The 10984-nt window shown below is 42.4% G+C and overlaps 1 protein-coding gene across 2 annotated transcripts in view; it reads right to left on the bottom strand.

Moving 5' to 3' along the window:
* The window catches only part of LOC306914577 (kinesin-like protein KIF1C), a 53465-nt gene that overhangs the window by 8272 nt on the left and 34209 nt on the right, over window positions 1–10984 (bottom strand). For both annotated transcript variants that reach the window (XM_079491679.1, XM_079491680.1), the window contains exons 12-20: window positions 10468–10546; window positions 9236–9381; window positions 8428–8571; window positions 8201–8313; window positions 5605–5684; window positions 5095–5170; window positions 4154–4233; window positions 3660–3754; window positions 2346–2429 (exon numbers count right to left, since the gene is read on the bottom strand). In XM_079491679.1, the coding sequence (XP_079347805.1) occupies window positions 2346–2429; window positions 3660–3754; window positions 4154–4233; window positions 5095–5170; window positions 5605–5684; window positions 8201–8313; window positions 8428–8571; window positions 9236–9381; window positions 10468–10546 (897 nt within the window). The remainder of the gene's footprint in view (window positions 1–2345; window positions 2430–3659; window positions 3755–4153; window positions 4234–5094; window positions 5171–5604; window positions 5685–8200; window positions 8314–8427; window positions 8572–9235; window positions 9382–10467; window positions 10547–10984) is intronic.

Here is a 10984-nt window from a genome sequence, read left to right as displayed (position 1 = left end):
AAATACATAAAAAATGTCATCAAGAATAATCACACACACACACACACACACACACACACACACACACACACACACACACACACACACACACACACACACACACACACACACACACACACACACACACACACACACACACACACACACACACACACACACACACACACACACACAGAGAGAGAAAGAAAGACGGACGGACAGAGAGAGATAGAAAGATTGATAGGTGGGAGGGGAATTGCATCTGCATTCCACTGAAAAAAGATATTTACTGAACCAGATGCGTGTGTGCGTGTGTGTGTGTGTGTGTGTGTGTGTGTGTGTGTGTGTGTGACATTCCACTGCGAGGCCCTCGTCAGTTATTTCTCACAGCTGGTTGACGTGGCACCAATTGACAATTTAGGCATTTATCAGACACTCTTAATCCAGAGCGATTTACAGTAAGCAAGAACAACACATGGCAATACATAAAATACATAGAAATAGTCATAAGCAAGGTAAGAACCGACCATCCAACCATCCAACAGTAGACTATATAAACGTAGAAATAGTCATCTAGCATCATAAGTAAGCTAAAAACCTAACATCTGTCTAACAAAACTATGAGTATACACTATAGAGTGCCATGTCTACATAATATGTCTATCTAAATTACAACTTTAGCCTTTGCATACGCCTGTAAGGTCGTCAAGGTTACGGCGAGTGCTACGGGCTAAAATGGAGTCTGAAATGTTTTCAGATTACAGCGGAAGATTGGGAGGGAGTCTGCAGTTCTGATTGCAAATAATGGAGAGTTAATTCATTCCATAGTTTTACAGCCAGAAGAAGGGAGAAGAGTCTGGGATGTGTGGAGCGCTGTCCCGGGCGTTTTGAAGCCCAAACAATGAGTTGCATTGGTAAGCAGGTTTACCTTAAAAAACTGTTTTGTCCCAACCCTACCCTTTGGAGTGGTTTGGGGCGTTAGTTAATGTTCTTCCAGCACCCTAGGGTGACGTGACCAAAGTCAATACTTTGATTCTATTTGGAATGTATCACTATCACTTCAGTGTAACCACTTAGTCTGACTTAGACCCTCTATAGTCAATACAGCATTTGAGCCACGGAACCACCATTTGATGACATTTTAGCCTCTCAGACCCAAAACTAAAGGATATTTTGTTGTCGTTGGATACGATTTGGTCCACAATTCCATGCTGTATTGATGTTGGTATACCGTTAGGAGAGATAACAGGCAAACATGCACATGCCTGTGAGTGTGCCTCCAGGCACCTGCTATAGTGTCCTTATCAGTGATGTGATTTATTAGACAGGTAAGACACCTTTGCCAGTGCCTTCAGCTTCAGCAGACACATGAGCTCTGCTGTTAATAGTAGTTCCTGTCAACAGTTATTAACTGCCTGTTCTCTCCAGTATTTATCAGTCCTCACTTGGGGCGCCAGTGGCTCAGGAAGTAGAGTGGCTGGATGGGAACCGCAAGGTTCCCGGTTCGATCCCTGTGGGCTCCCCCAGAGTTAGCGTCAAAGTGTCCTCGAGCAACACTCTGAACCCCTAATTGCTCTCGATGTGCAGGTTGGTGCCTTGCATGGTTTCCTCCGCCATCAGTGTGTGAATGTGTGTGTGAATGTGTGAATGTAATGCACAATTTATGTAAAGCTGTGTGAATCTGTGTGAAGGGGTGAATGTAATGCACAATCTACGTAAAGCTGTGTGAATGTGTGTGTGAATGTCTAAATGTAATGCACAATCTACGTAAAGCTGTGTGAATGTGTGTGTGAATGGGTGAATGTAATGCACAATCTATGTAAAGCGTTTTGGATAGAAGCGCTATGTAAATGCACCATTTACCATTTGCTTCGATCCTCCTCGCCGGCACAAAAAATAAGCGCATAAGCCCAGTCTTAGGGCACTGCACACTGGCTCCCTGACAATTTTACAATATGTTTTAAGCTCATTTTATTTGTTTATAAATCCTGGCCCCTTTATACCCCTCTGAAACTTAGTTTGGAGCCTTACACCCACACAGAGCACTGAGGTCAGCCAACCCAGTTGCTCTTAGAGGGTCCCAAAAACACACACACTGAAGAGTAGGAATGACCATGGCTACTGCCTCTCCTAGGCTAGCTGTGGAACAGCCTTTCCCCGTCTATATTAGAAGTGCTCATTCTATCGAGACTTAAGTGGCAAAAAACTACTTTCTGGCATTGACAGCCCATACATCCAAACAGAAAAGTCCAATATGATTGCATTAAACGACGTTAAACAATGTTAAACTTCACTTTATGCATGCGCATACCCTCTATTATAGTAGGCCATAGTATTCATAGTATTAATAATAGTTCATAAAGTACCTTGTTTCAGTATCAGAGGGTCGGTGATCTGTTTTCCGTTGACGTATGTCTCTGCTCCAATCAGTGGCTCCAGTGTCACCACCACTGCACACGCACACACACACACACACACACACACACACAATAAATCACTGAGCATTTATGAATCAAACTCAGCTAGAGCTATTTTGTAGTCTAGAGGTGTGTGCGTTGGCACTGCCCTCACAATGTGATTACCATTCACCAGGTGACGATTCAATTCGAATCTACGATGCACAATTCCATGCTGTATTGATGTTGGTATACCATTATAGATTATATTAGGAGAGATAACAGGCAAACATGCACATGCCTGCGAGTGTGCCTCCAGGCACCTGCTACAGTGATGTGATTGATTAACAGGTAAGACACCTTTGACAGTGCCTTCAGCTTCAACAGACACATGAGCTCTGCTGTTAACACATTTTGGGGCGGGAACCCCTTTTGGTGTTTTAAGCATTATGTTATACTGTGGCTATTGAAAAATTCAAATTGAATCGTCACCTGGTGAATGGTAATCACATTGTGAGTCTACGATGCATCTCAACGCATCACACTTTTCTATATCACTGCACAACATGGTACATTTTTCATCACAAGCAGTCAGAGATACCGAACAACATATTTTATTTAGAATAATATTACATACCTGTACAGTATAATAATTGTATATAATTATATTTAGGCTTTGATTACCAGTAAGACACCTGAGGGTGAGAAGCGACCCCTCGTCCTATAAAAATCACACCCGTGTGAACTGAGTGGTGCAAGGTCTTATATAGCCTGATCAGCTGTGGTCTGACGTAATGTCAGTGACCATAGTAACCATGCTCATTCTTTTGGGCCCCACGTACAGGTACACACAAACACGGATACAAACAAAGCTGGTTGTTGGAGTGGTTTGCACCACTCAAAAATAGATGGGTTGAGAACCACTGTACTAGTAGTAGGAAGGGGGACCAATCAGATGCAGGCGGGGGCGGGGTCTTTGCACAACCGTATTGTGAATGATGCTGTGCTATGTTGATGATTGGGGGAAGCATGGGAAACATGAAGGGGGGGGGGTTGTTGCTATGGAAATGATACCTGTCAGTTTTCCTGGTAAGCTTTTATAGGCGAGAGAGAGAGAGAGACATGTCAGAACACACACACACACACACACACACACACACACACACACACACACACACACACACACACACACACACACACACACACACACACACACACACACACACACACACACACACACACACACACACACACACACACACACACACACACAGCAGTAGTTACCTTCTCCGAGGTCGTTGGTCTCACTCACAAACACACAGTGGATCTCTTTGATGAACTGACCGGATAGCTTTATGTCCACGTCCTGTTGACCCACCCTGAGAGAGTGAGACAGGTAGAGAGACATGTGGAGAGAGACAGACAGGTGGAAAGACAGACAGGTAGAGAGAGTGAGACAGGTAGAGAGAGACATGTGGAGAGAGAGACAGGTGGAAAGACAGACAGGTAGAGAGAGTGAGACAGGTAGAGAGACATGTGGAGAGAGACAGGTGGAAAGACAGACAGGTAGAGAGAGTGAGACAGGTAGAGAGACATGTGGAGAGAGAGACAGGTGGAAAGACAGACAGGTAGAGCGAGTGAGACAGGTAGAGAGAGACATGTGGAGAGAGAGAGACAGAAAATGTCATCTTATAGTGTTTGTGAGTTTAGTGAATCGCACGCACGCACGCACGCACGCACTCACACGCACAAACACACGCGCACACACACACACACACCTGGTTATTCCTTCTTTGATATAGTACAGCAGACATTCCGACATCAGAGGGTCTTCGTTCAAGTTCACCAGGTGAGGGGTCTGAAATCAAACAATCAATCAACCAGGTTCAGGTGGGGATAGTACATTTTTGGTTTTTCGTTCCCTTCATTGATCCAATTCCTTATCGATCTCACTATTGATCCTTGTCTATTATTATTATTATTGGTAAATTGGTTCTAATCAGGGTCACTAGCTGCATTTCCATCAAGCCTTTTCAAAAATATGAAGCTAATTTTCAGAAGGTTGAGGGAAAAAAAAGAAAATGCTAAACTTTCCCCGTTTCCATCCACTGATAAAATGCGGTTCTTGGGAGATATATAATAAGTTCATGAAATAAGCAGTAGGTGGTGCTATTTCAAGTGAGACGCATATTATTGGACATGTGTTTTACTTTTTGACGTTCTTTAATATTTAATATTGTAGGTGATTGGGCTGCAAGTCCTCCAGCTGTATACAGGCTGTCTTTCCATCAGACAGTCTCTGGTAATAGTGGTCTATTCATGAACGACATGAAGTTGCAGACATGTTTGAATTGGGTTGGACTTAGTATTCGCCAGTAAGTATCAGCGCCGGGATTTCTTTCAAAATAGAAGCTCGGGGGGTGCCGGGAAGATATGGCCGCTTTTACTCTGTAAGCCCCCCCTCCCGTTCCGGACAAAAACCGGGAGACATATTTTTGCTTGCTTACCTCGCTAAGATTACGATATAAATTGCTGATGATCGCTCGCTTCATATTTTGAACGAGAGGCATGTTGAAGTCCAAATGAAGAGCTTACTATATCCATCTGGTCAAAACCACGGAGAGCTCCTTAGATTACGCGCGCCGAGCCTTTCTTTGTGAATGGTAAACAGGGAAGTCTGACAGACAGACAGACAGACAGACAGACAGACAGGTCTTACTCCTTTCGGGGAGAAAACTCCCAGAGTTCCTCCGTCTTCTTTTATGGACACGCCCATTTCTGCTAAGAGATTCTCTCTGATAGAGAGACAGAGAGAGAGAGAGAGAGAGAGAGAGAGAGATTAATGACAATTAATCGGCCCAACTTTAACTGATCTACTTTCTTGTATAAGTTGTTCTTGTAGTGAATTATTATTAAGAACTGTTTTAATTGCGAAGCGTCTATGATTTTCATTGTTTTGCCATACAGAATTTGTAACCGTTTTAGAATAAAGCAATAAGCCACAAGAGGTTTACCGGGAATTTTATAATGGCTGAGAGGCGTAGTGAGACACGACGCGATAGTGAGTGTCTCTGACCCTTTCAGCCATTATAAAATAACTGTATTTTTACTATTTTATAATGTCAGACAGACAGACAGACAGACAGACAGACAGACAGACAGACAGACAGACAGACAGACAGACAGACAGACAGACAGACAGACAGACAGACAGACAAGACTGTCTCACCTCTCCAGTCTGATAGATTCCGTCTTCCTCAGTTTTTCCTCCCACGTCACGTTCAACTCTGCAATGATCTTCTCTGTTTCCTGTGCACACACACATGGACACACACACACAGTCACACAGTGAATAAACACAACTCAGTTATAATGCCAGTTTCCATTCATACAGTATGTTAGTGTATGTTCTGTTATCTGTTATCTTAAATCTTTAGAATAACACACCATTTAATCTTAGTCCCTTCTGAAATTGTTGTCTTTTGTTTTAGTCTAGTTTCAGATGACTAAATATAACAGTCTTAAGGTGGCCTTACACTAGCCGATAATCGGGCATTTTTTTACGCTCGGGGGGTCCCCGACCGCTCAAAGCGCGATCGGGATAGCGCTGATATTTGCTCTGCCCCGCTCCGATTATCCTGTAGTGTGTGGTGCTATCAGATTTCAGATTGAAAAAAATCGGCTAGTGTAAGGCCACCTTTAGTCAACACAATTAACACTGGTTAGTAAGTAAGTAAACAGAGGCCACAGATTTCAGGTGGGAGGGTACGTGACACCGATGTTTAAAATAACAATTTAGCCGATAGCCGATTTACCGTTTATTTAGTTTTTGTTGTTTTTATTCCCCCCTTTTGTGCCACCAAGGAAACAAATACATCATCCATGCAAGAAATACATATTTAGAATTAATACAGCTTGGTAGACTGCAGATAACCAACACACCAACATAGAATCTACAGCTTGGTAGGCTGCAGATAACCAACACACCAACATAGAATCTACAGCTTGGTAGGCTGCAGATAACCAACACACCAACATAGAATCTACAGCTTGGTAGACTGCAGATAACCAACACACCAACATAGAATCTACAGCTTGGTAGGCTGCAGATAACCAACACACCAACATAGAATCTACAGCTTGGTAGACTGCAGATAACCAACACACCAACATAGAATCTACAGCTTGGTAGGCTGCAGATAACCAACACACCAACATAGAATCTACAGCTTGGTAGGCTGCAGATAACCAACACACCAACATAGAATATACAGCTTGGTAGACTGCAGATAACCAACACACCAACATAGAATCTACAGCTTGGTAGGCTGCAGATAACCAACACACCAACATAGAATCTACAGCTTGGTAGGCTGCAGATAACCAACACACCAACATAGAATATACAGCTTGGTAGACTGCAGATAACCAACACACCAACATAGAATATATAGCTTGGTAGACTGCAGATAACCAACACACCAACATATAATCTACAGCTTGGTAGACTGCAGATAACCAACACACCAACATAGAATCTACAGCTTGGTAGACTGCAGATAACCAACACACCAACATAGAATCTACAGCTTGGTAGGCTGCAGATAACCAACACACCAACATAGAATCTACAGCTTGGTAGACTGCAGATAACCAACACACCAACATAGAATCTACAGCTTGGTAGACTGCAGATTACCAACACACCCACATAGAATATACAGCTTGGTAGACTGCAGATAACCAACACACCAACATAGAATCTACAGCTTGGTAGACTGCAGATAACCAACACACCAACATAGAATCTACAGCTTGGTAGACTGCAGATAACCAACACACCAACATAGAATCTACAGCTTGGTAGGCTGCAGATAACCAACACACCAACATAGAATATACAGCTTGGTAGACTGCAGATAACCAACACACCAACATAGAATCTACAGCTTGGTAGACTGCAGATAACCAACACACCAGCATAGAATCTACAGCTTGGTAGACTGCAGATAACCAACACACCAACATAGAATCTACAGCTTGGTAGGCTGCAGATAACCAACACACCAACATAGAATCTACAGCTTGGTAGGCTGCAGATAACCAACACACCAACATAGAATCTACAGCTTGGTAGGCTGCAGATAACCAACACACCAACATAGAATCTACTCTCAGTGCATCCCTAGTTTTTAGTGTTGTGGGAGCAACAAGCAGCTGGGCTTGTTCGGGACGTGGATCTCAGAGACCTTCTGGGTCACAAAGAGTTGTTGTTGTAAAGATTTACGAGAGGATTTGCTAACAAGCAGCTCAACGACTATCGTCACTCAGTGTTTAAGCTGATGTACAAATTCCATGTTTTTTTAATGTTTACTTTATATAACAGGTCACATTCCTAAAAATCTGTGGGGTGCAGTGCTGCCTTTGAGACGGTAAACCCAGTGGTTTTCAGCCCTTTTAACATGAAGGTCCATCATTATTATTATTATTATTATTATTATTATTCTGCATTTGAGCCACGGACCACCGCTTGACGACATTTAGCCTCTCAGACCCAGACGCGTAACTAGATGTCAGTGGGCCCCTGATCAGCGAGTGCCCCCCCGACTTTGTTCAACTCAACTGTCATTGCATCTCTGTATGTATTTATAATTCTATTTTACAGACGGCACGGGTGAGCGGCCGTGTGCCCCCCCTTGCCTCTGGGCCCCCACGCAGTCCGCATAGCACTAGTAACGCTCCTGCTCAGACCCAAAACCAAAGGATATTTTCGTATAGTGTCGTTAAGATTCATTGTGCGTGCATGCGTGGTGTTATACACCTACCATCAGCCTCTCTGCAGCCTCCTCCTTGCTGATTGGCTCCGTGGTGACAGGCTCCTCCCCTTCCTCTCCATCCTCCGCAATGTGGTCTGGGTCCGAGGGGGTTAAATCGGTACCTTTAAATCATATATGAAAAAACAAGTTAATATGTTTTGCCCTCAAATATTTTGAGGACAAACATTTGGCACGCCCGTATGAGTAAGTTAGTAATGACATTTTTTTTTACTCACAGAGTAAGTTCGGCGCCCGAGACACAGAGTGGTCGTCACCTGTGGGGGCGGGGCTATGAGAGACTCCGTTGGCTGTGATTGACAGCTGCTGTGACTCGGTGGAAGTCCCGCCCCCAACGTCACTAGAGCTGTTATTGTTGACTTCTAGAGAGAGAGAGAGAGATAGAGAGAGAGAAACAAAGATACGAGTGAAAGATGTTCGCTGTGAAAGAATATTTACTCAAAGATTTGCGCCACGTTTTTAAGATGTTTTTTTTAAACAGATCTACAAGCTCATAGTGAGCAATGAGCTTTTAAATCAAATTTTCAAAAGCATTAAAATAATAGTTAAAGGGATAGTTCTTTTTTTTTTTAAACTTAAGCTGTATGAAATACTGCTCTGGTTTTGGTCAATATTAATAGTTCTGGTCATTTTGTGGGGTGCACTGGGGCCACGCAGTAAATGTGTAGTGATATGAACACAAAAAACATAGTTCCGTGTGATAGAGGGGTCAAAAATGAACGAAAGTTGCACTAATATTTTAGAAATAGGTCAACAATACAAATGAAGTTAGTTTTGTGGATTAATTTACTTTTACTGCGTGGCCCCCTGTGCCCCCCACAAAATGACCGGAACTACTTAATATTTCACCAAAACCAGAGCAGAACTCCCACCATGGGAATCGGGGCAATCAACTAATACAGTTGCAAACACTATACTAATGGCAAGTACTTCATACAGCTTAAGTTAAAAAAATCTGAACTATCCCTTTAAAGTGTTTAAAAGTTAAAGTGACACAGATGTGTTCCAGGTCTCAGTGGGTATTACCTGTATCCAGTAGTTGTTGTAGTCCCTGGGAGAACAGAAGGTCTCTCAGTCTGTTCACTTCCTCTTTCAGCTCTCGGATCAGTCTGGCATTTGGATCTTCGTTGATCACCGCGTTGCAGCGGATCTGTTTGGCACGGTCTGCGTACCTACGCACACACACACACACACGCGCACGCACACACATACACGTAAAATGAACATAAAATGACTTGTCTTTTAGGGTTTTTTTGTTCTAATGGATCTGTTCTCAGTTTTCGTCAGTGAAAGTAAAAAACCTAGTCGACAGACTCGACAAGACATATTTCGTCACAGTTTCAGTCAACAAAATTAACACTTTTTTGTCAAACAGATCGATTGATTACATTAACACATTGAGAGCCCACGCTTAACTGCCCAAAATCACTTTCACCTAGAAAATCCATTCACATTTTTTATAATTCAGCTGACTGTGGAGACACATGCTGGAACTTTTTACTTTGAAATGTTTTATAGTTTCTGAGTTATTTAATTTAAACGCCAAATGCATTCTCAATGGCGAAAAAAACAAACTTTGGCACCACGTGTTTAAAAAAAGTGTTTTGATTTTTCTGATTTTTTTTAATAAAGCACGTCTTGGGCTATGCACGTGCGGTAATACCCATGACGTCCACAGACGTTTTGGGCACAAAATGTGTTAATAAAGGTATTGATTACCTCGGAGTACTGTCTGTCTGTCTGTCAATCTATTGAAGTGTTGATTTCGTCGACTAAAACTAAGACGAAAAATGTTCGTTGACTACCTTTTTTTCACTGACGAAAACTAAATGGAAACTAAGCTATGATGACTAAAACTAAGACTAAATATACTGACAATTTTGGCAACAAATAAAAACTAGACTAAAATGTTAGGAAGGGACTAGTGGACAAGAGATCCAGTATAAGACATTTTACACTTGGTTTGAATGCTGAAAATAGCCGACCTACAAGCGCAAGCAAGAGCAAGTCATTACAACGGCATCAAGGCCCGCCAAATAACATTTTAGTCGACTAAATCAACTGTAGATTTAGTCGACTAAATATCGTAGGATTTTAGTCGAACTAGACTAACACTAAGACATTCCAGGTGACTAAAATGTGACTAAAACTAAATGAAAACTATTCAAGAGACTACGACTAAAACTAAAATAGAAATGTGCTGCCAAAAACAACACAAACAATCATCTATTGATTACAGTAATAAAAGTATTGATTACCTCAGAGTACTCAGTGTCTCCTCATAATTGATATCAGCTGGACTCAGAGCGGCGATCATCGCTGTACGAGAATTACCACCTGATGAGCGCGCGCACACACACACACACACACACACACACACACACACACACACACACACACACACACACACACACACACACACACACACACACACACACACACACACACACACACACACACACACACACACACACACACACACACACACACACACAAGTTATAGAGACATCCAACAACAATCATTTTCAACCAGTTTTCAAAGTTGTACTTATTTTATTTTTTTAAATATACTGTATATTTTTATGTTCAAGAACGGCTTCTATTCTATTATTATTCAGGTGCTTGGGTGGTGCAGTGGTAAAGACTCTGGCCACCACGAAGGTTGTGGGTTTGAATCCACCGCGGTGCATCAATGGTTCCACCCTTTTCATATATCAAGGTCCATTATTTATTCTGCATTTAACCCATTTTGGACTGAGAAAATTGCAGATCTAC

The sequence above is a fragment of the Electrona antarctica genome (genome assembly GCF_951216825.1).
Source record: "Electrona antarctica genome assembly, chromosome: 21".
Taxonomy (NCBI): domain Eukaryota; kingdom Metazoa; phylum Chordata; class Actinopteri; order Myctophiformes; family Myctophidae; genus Electrona; species Electrona antarctica.
The sequence above is the reverse complement of the archived record's forward strand: the minus strand, read 5'-3'. Positions and strand labels throughout refer to the sequence as shown.